Here is a 13,856-nt window from a genome sequence, read left to right on the forward strand (position 1 = left end):
GATAAAGATCTATCTATCTATACTTACATCTATATAGAGTCCAGGTTGAGTAAAAACAGCTGTGCTAGGGTTATCAGAATGAATGTATCTATCTATATATCCATACTTACATCTAAATATAGTCCAGGTTGAGTAAAAACAGCTGTGCTAGGGTTATCAGAGGGAATGTATCTATCTATCTATCTATACTTACATCTAAATATAGTCCAGGTTGAGTAAAAACAGCTGTGCTAGGGTTATCAGAATGAATGTATCTATCTATCTATCCATACTCACATCTATATATAGTCCAGGTTGAGTAAAAACAGCTGTGCTAGGGTTATCAGAAGGAATGTATCTATCTATCTATCTATACTTACATCTATATATAGTCCAGGTTGAGTAAAAACAGCTGTGCTAGGGTTGTCAGAAGGAATGTATCTATCTATCTATCTATACTTACATCTATATATAGTCCAGGTTGAGTAAAAACAGCTGTGCTAGGGTTGTCAGAAGGAATGTATCTATCTATCTATACTTACATCTATATAAAGTCCAGGTTGAGTAAAAACAGCTGTGCTAGGGTTATCAGAAGAAATGTATCTATCTATCTATCTATACTTACATCTATATAGAGTCTAGGTTGAGTAAAAACAGCTGTGCTAGGGTTATCAGAATGAATGTATCTATCTATCTATCTATACTTACATCTATATATAGTCCAGGTTGAGTAAAAACAGCTGTGCTAGGGTTATCAGAAGGAATGTATCTATCTATCTATCTATACTTACATCTATATATAGTCCAGGTTGAGTAAAAACAGCTGTGCTAGGGTTGTCAGAAGGAATGTATCGGTAAAATTCTTGTCCATTTCTGAAATAATAACTTTATGTAATATTATGATGAGAAGATTTTGCTCTGAGTTTTAACATAAACAGGGGAATGAGTATATTGACAATTAAAAATTTGTCATCAATTAAGCTTCTAATGTGGACCTCATTTATTGGTCAGTTCGTTCATCCAGTAAGGGTGGAAGGGATGTGGTAATAGTTATTTCTCGCATCGTATTATAAACGGCTTTCCGCGGATATAGAATGTACAATTATAAGATTAAAATTATTTTTTTAGCCCCGTGGTGCCGAAGGCACCGGCTAAAAAAACTGGTTTTAATCTTATGATTGTACATTTCTATATTCGTAGAAAACTGGATATAATACGATGCTAGACATAGTTTTTTCGTATTCATGAGAACCGGTTCCTATCCACCGGATTCGAATGAATACGAGAAATTATTTTATCAGCATCCTTACTTGCAACATCCAAGTAATACTATATCGGTTAACAAGGTTGAAAATATTTATAGAAGCAAATTAAAAATAAATTTCGTAGTGTCAAAATTACCCCCAAAAATAAACCCTGTGCATTGGTTTTATTAACTTTTTTTTTGTTGAAAATTAGTTGTTCATTTTTCTAATAGGAGGGAAGATTTATTTGCCCCAAGGACGATATGATGTACAACCCCAATAATGATCCACAAAATTAACTCTTCTGTACATCACAATTAGTAACTGAAACGTTTGGACACTCATTTTAATAAACCAACCGATTAAAATTTAATAAAAGTCCTCAAAGTTATTGAGCCAGAGAATAAGAAAACGCTATTAAAAAAACCTTGAGGACTAGTGTGATAAACAGCCCAATGTTCCTCTTTCTTTCTCCCTGATTCTTGTTACAACATAACTACAGGTCCATTTATAAGTCAGCTTATTGTAAGAATGCAAAATATTATATTTGAACATATTTCAAGGATTATTCAATAATATTTGGGCTAAACAAGGTTGACAGCTAGCTAGCCAGGGAGGAAGGGGATAGTGGACTGGTAATTTTACCCAAAGTAAAATTTAAAAACTTTGGGTACTTTTACTAAATCTTGATGTGTTGATTCAACCTTTCCACAATTCATTTAAATTGATTTTGTTTATCATAATTGGGAGCATGTATTTCAATTTAGTTGTCTTATCCCTTAAGATCCCTGTCGCTCCAATATGACTATTTTTATAATTCACCATATTCTTACTAAAAAATTTGTCATAATATTCACAACCAATGTAAACTGCTTTTAGAAAAAAACTAGTGGTTCCACCACTATCCTCTATGAGCCCAATCGGTTCAGCGGTTACCAAGATCTTAGGCTTCAGACAGACGGATGGAAAGACAGACAGACGGACGTATGGACGGACAGACAGATGGACATCATTCTACTTTGTATTATGACTAGGGTGTGCACTAGATCTTTTCATGAAAATACCCTTTTTCGAATTTCAATCTTCTGCTAACCTAAAAAGTTACTTTAGGGGCCTAGAAATATATGTACAAAATTTCAGCTCTCTATCTCTACTGGCGACCTAGCGCCAGGCATGTAAAATATCAACAGATAACGGTAGCACGGCGGTTTTAACAATATCTCAGTAATGTGCAGGTTTCCAGCTCTTCTGCATAATTCAATTTAAACACATAAGGCCAAAGATATTATATCTAAAAAATCTTTTGTCAAAGTCTACTCTAGACCTAGCGCCAGTCAGTTTTCTAAAATCATGCATTTTATACCTGTGAAAAATTAAATCGCCAGCGCTAGGTGTAGAGTAGACTTTGACAAAAGATTTTTTGGATATCATATCTTAGGCCTCATGTGTTTAAGTTAAAATATGCAGAACACCTAAATTCACCTTCCAAGCCATTCTCTAAGCATTTTAATTTTTTTTTGAAATAACGGGATTTCAAAACTGCCTTTTAAAAAGGCCTGAAAAATATTTTTTTTTGTCCCTTTTTTCACTGTATATAGTTACAACTTATTAAGATATTATTCTGTAAAAGCGGTATGTTCCTTTATCAAGCAAGATAGAGAAAACTCTATTTGATTTCTACTCAGAGAAAAGAAAAATCTATGTTAAGGTGTTGTCAGATAATTTCTCTTTAGACTTTAATTTGTTAGTTAAATAGCTCGTTGGTTCAGTGGTATATTATCCCTGAGTAGCAAGAAAAAAAAGTCCTTAGGTGTAAACAAAAACTTCCCTGCCACAAAAGTTTTAAGACTGTAATTTTCTAATATTCTTTTTCTTTATTAAGGTGTTAAATAAGGCGGCTCGGAAACGGGAGAGGTGCAGTACAGACCAAACAAACAGATCAAAGCAAATTTCAAGTTTTTACCAAGTTTAAAGTGGATAAGAAGATACAAGAATGTACCACTATGTACTAGTAGAGAAAAAGAAATAAATGAATAAATCAACAAAGGTAAAATTTGATTAAGTTTTCTTTTCTTTTATTTTACTTCTTACAGTTATACAAAACAAATATCTGATTAGAAAGTAAAATATATATACCACAAAAGGTAAAAATATTCAAGCACACAAGTATATACTAATTAGAAATATTATTACAATGGATAAGATACCTGGTAAATATAACCAGAACATATACTGTATGAAATGAATACTACTCAAAGACTATGCCCTTAGATTTAGAATATTATATTTATACCAAGTCTTTTGGTATTTTAAGCTTTAAGAAAAATTTAAATTAAAATTGTTTCTAAGTTTTTATGTATGCTTAAGACTCTAAGGTAAAGTATAAACTAGGAAATAAATACAAGTGTTTAACACTTGGAATCTTTAAGGAGAATGTAAGTCAAAATATTTCTAAGTTCTCTTTTATTCTTAGGGCTTTAAAATAAAGTATAAACTAAAAATAAATACAAGTGTTCTAGCACTTGGAATCTTTAAGGAAAATGTATATTAAAATATTTCTAAGTTTTCTTTTATACCTAGGGCTTTAGAGTAAAGACTAAACTAAAATAAATACAAGTGTTTTACACTTGGAATCTTTAAGGAGAATGTGTGTCAAAATATTTCTAAGTTTTTTTTATACTTAGGCTTTTAAGGTAAAATATAACTAAAAATAAATACAAGTGTTTTGACACTTAGAATCTTTAAAGAAAAATGTATATTAAAATATTTCTAAGTTTCAGGAAAAATAGAAGAGAGATATGACACTTAGAAAAATCAAAGAAAACTCAAGTAAGAAAATGGCAAAGTATGAAATCTACTTAAGAACTCCTTTATACTCTACTAATAGAAAACCTTATTGAACCTAAATTATAATGCTAACCTTGATTAGAGCTAGAAGCTGAGTAGTGAACAATCTTCCCAAGACTGATACAAAAGTCTTGAGATTTGCCCTTTTTATACTAAATTCTGGCTATGACATCAGAGCTTTTAGCTTGTAAAATCTAGATTCAATTTAGGTCATGATAGTAAAAAGACTATAAAATGAAAAGCTTCTAAAGCACTAGATATCTTATGTAATACAATTGTTGAATATATGTTAGAGTATTTGATTTTCTTTTCTTGTTTTCAGTGTTCTTATTTGTTTCTGTTTTCTCGCGTAGTAGTTAGATGTCTGTGTTTATCCTGAAAAAAATAGTTTCAGTTTTTGTAAATATTTTCATCTTATGATTTTTCTTTACCTAGTTCTGCCTGTGTATTATCCAAGAAATATTCCCCTGAGCGTGTGTGTGATATGGAGTGTTAGGCCATAAAATTTTCTTTATGCTAGGTGCATAGCTTCTCTATACTTTTTTCTGTCTTGCACTTATTTAGGACATATTTTCGTCCTAACATGCTCCCTATTGTCACAAAAAAAAACAATTAAAAAAAAATTTTCTTAAGCCATACCTCAATAGTGAGCTTTAAGCTAGGCTGTCTACAAGACCTATCAAGTCTTAAGGTTGTCTCTGTTCTGCTATATGGGGCTGAAGATTGTTTTTCAAAACACTATAGGGATCTCCAGGCTCCAGGTTGCAGACATACCTCAACAATTATTCTTATGGATCCACAGGAAACTTTTGGTAATATATTATGTGAAAAAAAAGTTTTTACTCAAGTGTACTTTTATTTAATGAGGATTGTTGAACCATAGTGCATAGTTGTGTTCTAATCATAACTGAAAGCCACTGAAAAATGACAATACACTCTGTGGTGATATGTAAGTAGTGTATATGTTTGATAGTTCATATACAGATTGTATCATCAAGAATAAATCTAATCCACTTGAATTTGTTCTGGGATCCTGTTTTCTCAATGATTTTTTTTTTTTTTTTTTAATGATTTTGTGTTTCAGGTGAAAGCATCTCTCATTCTGTAGTTTAGGTTCTTCTAACTGAGATCATCAACATATGTTGCCAGATTTAGAAATCTGACAGTTTTTGCAGGTTTTTCCCATAGATCCTTGACTGTGAGGTTGGTCAGATTGAAAGTTGAATAGCTGTGATGTAGTGTGAGAACTGTCATAGTTTGGGCATTTATCCACCATGTAACCAGTCTTATTAACTCAGTACTTATAACTGTATAAATGCTGTATCCAGATCTCAGCTGTGCCAGGATAGATCTGGTTGTTCTGGACAGGGAAACTCCATTCAGGGATGTTATGTTGGTTATGTCAATGCTGTACATCCACCTCTACTACAGCAGCAACACTATCAGTAGCAGCAGCAGAGCCAAGAACTAACACACACAATCTCCCATCCTTTAAGAGAGATCATTAACATCAACAGTGGGTTGAAACATCATAAGTTAATCCTACAAATAGAAAGATTATGCAATTTCTTATTATAATTGTTCAAATGTCTATTTTCTTTTTCTTCTGGTCCAATTGTTCTTTATGATTATTACACTACTGTTAATTATAAATAAAATTATGTTTCATAAATTCTACAAAGTTATTAGATATGGATTTAGATTTACAAATGAAATTATGTTTAACAAAATTTACAAAGTTATTAAATTTAGATATAAAAGTTTACATTCTTTTTTTTTGTGCAGAATGTATTTTTCTTCTGAAGTTTATGTAAAATATTAATTGCATTTGGCTAGAAAATCTTTTATGTAATAAAGTCATACTTTTTCTGTCTTATTTACATTGTACAATTACATATTGTTACTTTTAGATTAAAAGAAAGGAAAAGGAAAAAATATATATATATAAAAGTAGCAGATTATATATTTTTGTTTCAGGACATCTGAAATAAAAAAAAGTTTTTATTTATTTTTACTCTCTAAAGTATTTGGAAAAGAAGGTGGGGTAGCATTCTTTTATTTTTTTAAATTATATTTTCTGTTCTTAAGTTTAAATACTTTTTTATTGTTGTCTTTACCAAAACTCTACTTCTTTAAGACTTATTTATCAAAGTGCTATAGAAAGTAAAAAAAAATATTCTAGAAAATTGTTCTCTGGTGTATATAAATTCAATTGTGGCCTCAAGCTCAACAAATGTTTTATTTTAATTGGAATCATATTACTTCTCTATTGTAAAGAAAAATGATATAAAAAATTGTAAGCTAATATAATCCAAGGAAAAACACTTGACATGGAGTAAAGCTTGATTCCAATCTTGAAAACAACAGATTAGTACTAATGGATCTTGTCAGATTAAAAGTAAGTTCAGGAATTCCACAAGGTAGTGTGTTGGGTCCTGATATAAAAAAAATAGGCGTAAAATATCATCAACCTCATAACTGTTACACACTTTATAAAGACAGTTGGAAAAACTAGATGGTTTATTGGTTAAACCGCAAGATACCATCATGATAAAAACAAAATATGTACTTTGAATTTTTATGGATAAAGTGTTATACCACATCTGGGATTTGCTAATCTAATTTGTTTACCTTGGCTGATTGCATATATTCCAGTGCTAAAGGATGTCTAGAAAATGATTGAATATTTGATATCAACATTTTTGCCCAGAATTTGGAAAGTAGATTAGGAAAATGTATGGAGCCACAAAAAGGAAAATGAAAAACAAGGTTGCCAGAAATGACTTGGGGACAGCATACTCAAGAGTGTGTCATTTAGGCATGTTGGAGTGCTTACAAGGAAATATGGAAAACAAGTCGTTGCATTCTCTTGATATAGCAAGAAGGTACAAATAGCTGGATCCTGAACTGAAAGAAAAAAATTGAAATGACCAAGATATCAGTTTCAATAAATTTGAAGATTACTATGAATGTTCAGCTATTGCAAAAAATGAAAACTCTAATCTCTAAAGATTTAATTCTTTCATAGAGATCTATAGCTAGAGCCAGGTGGAAGATATTGATGGTGGGTATGATTTTACAAAAGTAACTGATTAAGAAAACCTTTTCTTGTTTAAGGAGATTTGGAGCAGATATTGATATCAAGCTGGACTATAAAGAAATAATGGAGTAAATGATTCCTCTAGATGCTAGACCACAAAAGATAAATCAAAGCTTTCTTTTTTTATCTGATAGATTGAAGGTATCAATTAATATTAACATCATAGTTACAAGGTTTTTAGGATGTTATCAGTTTTTCTTTATGGAGCTGAATGCTGGAGAACTGTGAAAACTGAAACAAATCAACTTAATGCATTTCACAATAGCTGCCTAAGAAGAATTTTGCAAAATATTCTGGCCAATCAAAATATCAAACATTGAGCTGTATTCTAAAACCATATCAAACGTTGAGCTGTATTCTAAAACCAAGTGCAATTGAAATGAAATAGCAGAAAATGAAATATAAAAGACTAAGGTGGCTGGGACAAAATAGGTTTCCAAAAAGTACTGAAAATGGAATTCCACCACTGGTAAGTGAGAACAGGGATGACCAAAAATGACCTGGAGGCAGAGCACTGAAATACCTAATTAACTTAAAATTAACATGGGAAGAAGTAAAAAAAAACTTGTCAAAGACAGGAATTCATGGAGGAACAAGGTGTCCGTATTCTCTGAACTTTACAGTCAAAAAGAGAGACAATAACACACTAAGTTATGTATTAAATGAAGTTTTTCTAGTATGGTGGAGGAGCGGTTGGTGGTTTGTTAAGTACCATCTGAAAAGTTCCGAATAACAAAAATCCTAGAAAATCAAAATCCTAGAAACCTTGGGTTATAAACACAAATTAGGTTTCAATTTTTAATGGTGAGCAAGATTTTAACAAAACTTTTATTTTTACAAGGACTGATAAATAGAGTGATGTATATTGCAACTCAACTGTTACCACAGATATTAGAGAAAAATCTTATGTCTAGATAGACATTCTTCAAACAACGGTGTACACAAAATTATCAAAAGAATCAGGATATTCTACATCTGTCTAACTAATAATACTGCATACTAAGAAAACTGCACAATGAAGTGATGGGATATAACATAATCCCAGATGGAGTGTTTTATCCATGCAGCCAGATCATGAGTAAAGCTAGTGTATATTATTTTCAGAAAAGAGAGTATGAGCAAGTCTTGTCTTTTTGGGGAAACTTTAGTTTTTCACGTGCAGATTTGATTTATCTTTATTCCTTTTTTTTCTCCTACCCTAGAAGTGTCACTGATTGATTGCAGAAAGGAAAATAAAACTATGCAACTGAGCGTGGCCTCTAATGTTTTGATTTTAATTTTTTTGGGTAATCAAAACAAAGCATATTGTGAGACATATATAAAGCTTCTTGTGTATTACAGAGAGTGGAAATGATTTAATAGTTTGGTAGAGACTTTACCAAAAAAGTCCAGGTGCATAGTAACTTCCCAGTATAGACAAGCGTGTTTATATTAAAATGTAATAAGTTTCATAAAAAGTTCTTTCAAGTCATTAATAGCCAACTATGTATAATTATGATCTATAGCATTGTTTTATTTATTCGTTGATATACCTCTAAAACTGTATTATTACATTTTAATTAAAGTAGAATTAAGCCAAATAATATTTCTGTAATATTCAAGTTTAATCCGAAAATTTAAGAATCGAGTTTCGTTGCTTATTTTAATAAACCAGAGTCCTGACCTTAAATAATGAATAGTTTGATATTTAAGAGAATATTCTTGATGTTTTGCATATTACTAATTATCATAGTAATTTTCAGAAACATGTAAAAGATTAAAGCCACTACATTTGTGTTCGTACCTGATGTTGATTGGTCCTGGCAATGGTAGGATGTCTTCCAGATTTAAGATCTGAGACTTCTGTGGTTCCTTGAAGTCAACATATACCAGAAATTGTAAATGGTCATTACTGTTTAAAATAGAGAATATCTTCTTTAAAATGTTGGAGTGTACCTGTTTGAAAATAAGGATGGTTAATTAAATATTTTAAAATTTCTTATTATAATGAGTGAGACGAAAGTCATATGTTTTTCTTTGCAAAAATTTATGTCATTAGTATTTTTAAATTTCGCAATAACTGAGTTTTTATTTTTATAGAGATAAAGAAATTTATGTTAAGTTAAAAATAAAAGTTTCTTTAATAAATAGATTAATATATATATGGTTTAACATTGAATGCAGATCTAAAGCTTATAAGTAGTGCACTGCATTTTGTAATGATACTTTTCATTAAAAGTTTCAAAGATTTTACCAACATTATTTGATGATTTTTGTTTATCGCATAATTTAGATAAAATTATTTTTAATAACACATTTGTATATATATATATATCTATTCATATGTGGCTACTTATCAATCTATAACTTTCATTGTATAAATACTAAGGCATATTTTCTCTTTTAATTTTAATTGTTTTTAAATGTGAAATGTACACATACAAATATAAAATATTTCTTATACCTTTATTTCTGCTGTGCCTTTCGAGGACATTTGCCAGAACTCTTGGTCAGTGTGATGTATTAATTGAGCAGTCATCATAAGTATTGGTTGTAATATCAGTTGTACCAAATTGTTTTTAAGATCCTCTTTTTTCTTGCTGATGTCATTCATATGATGAAGACATACTTCCGTTTGGCTGGAAAACTTTAACTGTTGGTTGACACTAATTTGGTCACTTGTGTATTTGTCTCTGTTGGTTATAAACAGTTGGCAATTCCTAGAAAAAAAAACAATTATTATTAGTTATGGTTCAAAAAAGGAAGTTTATAAAATCAAAAGTTTTTATATCATTAACTGTTTTACTCTGGAAAAAAGTAATGGTTAATATTATCTATTTTATTTCTGTTTAGAGGTTTATTATATATTTTCTTTTGTCTAAAACAAAACTGTAATTTTATCTTTTACTAGTTGAAAAGAAATCTTTGGATTTATCTTATTTTGAAATGATTTTAAATTTAAGAAATTTATTGCTGCTTAATAGATAAGTTAATAATTATTGATAGTTATTATGTTATCATATTGTCTAGTTAAAGCCAAGAAGATAGATTGTTAGTTTCATAAAATGATTGATACTAGTTTAAAATGACCATAAAGCTTTGTTGCTCAGCATGTAATATATTGATGCCAATTTAAATTTATTCTATTTTGATTTTAAAGTTATAGACAATGTAATTTGTGAATGTAACCATTAATTTTTAAACTCAAATTAGTTTAACAAGTATTGTTGGGTAAAATTTAGTTTGCAAAACTAATACACACCCCTCTCTCCTAAAAAAAAGAGAAAAAAAAACTAATAAGCTACCGGATATGAAATAAAATTAAGAAATAGAAGTAGATATTTAGTAGTCATATCATGAAAAATCATATTATAAGATATTATTTAATAAAGGAGGTGCATAAGAAAAAAAATACAAGTAAAGAAAGTGTCTTTGGCTGGATATACCATTAGTTTAGAGAGTTTAGTATGATCTGTTTACGATCATGTAGTCAATGTAATTTCATTTAAACAAAAATTATTGTTTTGTTAGATTTAGTAGAAGTATAAGCCAAAACTACTAAATAACTATATGTGGCTAAAGAAGAAAAAGTTCCAAGAGTACATTGAAAATTAATCATGTTGAAAGAGTAATTTAGGAGGTTCCAATTTTCTATAACAAAATATTTTAAATATAACCGTTATGGTTATCTTTTACAGTGACAATTCTTGTCATGAAAGTGTAAACTATTCAAGACTCTAAAATTTCCAAAATTATGATTTCTAAACTTTAGGGGAGTGGGTTTAGCAAAAAGATAAACAAACATTGAATTGAGGAAAAATAATGGTATTTGCTATCATCATAATGTTAATTAAGAAAATTGTAAGATGTATTTATATTAGGTAAGAATTGATATTTTATTTTATTGCAAAATATTAATATCAAGTATATAAGTGCAGTCAATTTTTACTAAAACTAATAAAATTTTTGGAGTATAAGTGCAGTTGTAGCCTTTTATAATATATACTAGTGTTTACCAAAATACCAGACAAAAAGGGAAATGTTTATGTTGAAACATCCTTTCTGTTTGGGGAAGAAAAGATAAAAAGGAAAAGCAATTACTATCAATTTAAAATGATGTTTTAATTATGAATTAATATTTAGCTATCTGTTATAAAATAACTACAATATCATTCAAAGGAGAGAAAAAAGATATGATTGTTTTTGTTGGACAGAGCTTCGAAATTTTCTGTAAGTGTAGAATATTAATAAAGTTAAAATGTAGCTAAAAATGAATAAAACAATAGCAGTAGTCCTTATGATTACTATTTCAATTTATTTTGTTTTCTTAATATAGAGTTAACAAAAAGTAGCGGTCTTTTTATAATAGGATAAGGAGAAAAATTATTGTGAATAGAAAAGATTCTATTTATAAGTTATAAGGTTAGGTAAAATGGGAAAACTGTCATAAAAAAAAACTGCAAAAATTTATAATTATGGGTTGAATAAATTGGTTGGTAAATCAATAGTAAAATAGGATTATGATCACTGTATTATTGTGATGTCTATCTATAATATAAGTTTAATAAAGTTAAGGGGCAAGAACTTAAACATTTATACTTATAATTATTTGTGAAAAGTCAAAAGTTAGCTTGTTAATCTTTTAATTTGAAACATATAAAACATTTTCCAACTTTAATTCAAAAGCAAGGAAAATAAATATTGACATTAGGGCCTTTAAGTTGTCTGTCAGCAATAGGTATGGCACAAATTAGTTAATATATTATTAAAATTATTGTTCAATATTCATTCTTTATTGTCGCAGAGAGAAATGAGTGATAGAGAAAATAAAATGGTGAGACATAGCAAAGGTAGACGGAAAATTCAAATTTTATACATTTGTTTACTGTTATATAAGAAAAAGTATAATGTAGTAGATAAAAAAAAATTTCGTGTAAGGCCCAAATTTGAGGATAGAAGGGGAAAAAAAATGTCTAAATATTATTAAATTACTAAACACGATAGGAAGAAAACAAAAATAGAGATACTAGCCTAATAAATTAAGTATCTAGAATATTAAAACCCAGTTTGAGCACTTAAAATTATCGTAAAAGGTTGGAAAACAAATATTCATTCAGTTGTTAATAAATGGAAGCACTTGGAGGCTGAAAAAGGAAAAATAGTTGGAAGGATCATCTTTTCCAATTCAATTGTATTCGTGCTGACCTTAATTGGGTCTTTGGAAGTAACCAATGGTGTGGGATATTAACATATTCGTTGAGTAAAAAGCATATGGATATTAGTCAATTCAGTAATTATTGGAGGGAGGTAAATTTATACATTTATGCAGAATATTGGTCAGGGATTAATTATAGGTATTTTAAGTTTAGTAATCATATATGGTTATAGTTTTAACATATCCACAATATCATTATTGGAAAAATGAGGCATTATAGACTTAGTATAAAATATGAAGAAAGGAGCTAGTAGAAAAGAAAAATAAGTTGCATGCTTGAAATTAAGCCCATATTCATGCGAAAAAATTTATTGAATTACTTGGAATGAAATTTTTTGTGTCTGTTTAATTTTGTATATTAAATAGTGTAGAAAGAAAAAGTATGTAAATTTTTAGTAAATTGTGAAATATAAATATAATGTTTACCTAAAGATAAAATATATTTAAGTTGAAATTAAGGAAAACTGAAGCTTTGACATAACTATAGATTGAGTAGAAACCAATGAAAAAATGGGCTTGCTATTAAAATTGGTCATGCAATCTAAGGGGGAAAAAAATGGTGATATGTTAGTTCTTTTATATTGAAATTTCGTATTAAACTGAAATTAGACATCAATGGAGCCTTTAATTAGATGTTATTATAAAATCAAAATGAATATAAAAATGGCTAACATAATGTATTTCTGTCGGGTAAGTGACTGTGAATAGTTTCTACTGGAAAAGTGTAGTTGAAGTAAACCTAAGACAATTAACTATTTAAGCAAAAAAAAAGATATTGGCTTCAGAACGATAGTTTTAAAGTTGTTTATTAGTATTGATTATTAATATGGGGGAAAAAATTGAAAGTGAAAGCTCAAAAGTTTTTATAAAAGAAAACTAATTCAAATTAATGATTTTAATACCTGAATCCCGTCCAATTATTAACATTTGAGATGTATTTAGTCTATGAATCCATACTTAACTTGATAATGATATAGTTATAAAAGAGAAGTGTTCATTTCTGCATTAAAAAAAATGTTATATGATCCATGAAAAACTTTTATTTTTCAATAGGAAGTAAAAATGCGATATTGGGGGAAAAGCTGGTTAGATATTAGTCATTTTTCTAAGTAATATAGGAAAGGAAAAAAACTTTTTTATTAAAGGTAGGAAATAATTTTGTAAATTTTACCTTGCAGAAGTTATCAAAAAATCGCGATATGTAAACTATATAGTAATGTACATAATTAAGTTTACATGTATCCTTTTCTCAAATAATGGCTGGGACAAACTAAATAATGAGGGTACTTAGCTGTGGGTACATAAAAGCTAACTTTTCTTTTAAAAATAAAAGTTAAAATTGACCTAATGTGAGCTGTGCAGGTATCTAGTTTGGACTACTAGAGTAGGCTCGACATTACTTCTGATTTTTGGCTGATTTTCTTTAAGTACATGTTGTTTTTGTATCTATTACCTAATGAAGCAATTTATCCCTGCTATTACTACTGAAAAG

General features: G+C 29.1%; 2 protein-coding genes across 3 annotated transcripts in view; both read right to left on the minus strand.

Moving 5' to 3' along the window:
• LOC145328087 (uncharacterized) overlaps positions 1 to 13,856 on the minus strand; it is a 633,740-nt gene that overhangs the window by 250,161 nt on the left and 369,723 nt on the right. The gene's annotated exons all lie outside the window — the stretch shown is intronic.
• LOC145328082 (cell adhesion molecule 4-like) overlaps positions 1 to 13,856 on the minus strand; it is a 92,992-nt gene that overhangs the window by 20,788 nt on the left and 58,348 nt on the right. Inside the window, exon 4 of the mRNA XM_080171645.1 lies at positions 771 to 852. Coding sequence (XP_080027771.1) covers positions 771 to 852 — 82 coding nt within the window. The remainder of the gene's footprint in view (positions 1 to 770; positions 853 to 13,856) is intronic.

This window comes from Acartia tonsa, chromosome 9 (genome assembly GCF_053477335.1).
Source record: "Acartia tonsa isolate MP-2025a chromosome 9, ASM5347733v1, whole genome shotgun sequence".
Classification (NCBI taxonomy): domain Eukaryota; kingdom Metazoa; phylum Arthropoda; class Copepoda; order Calanoida; family Acartiidae; genus Acartia; species Acartia tonsa.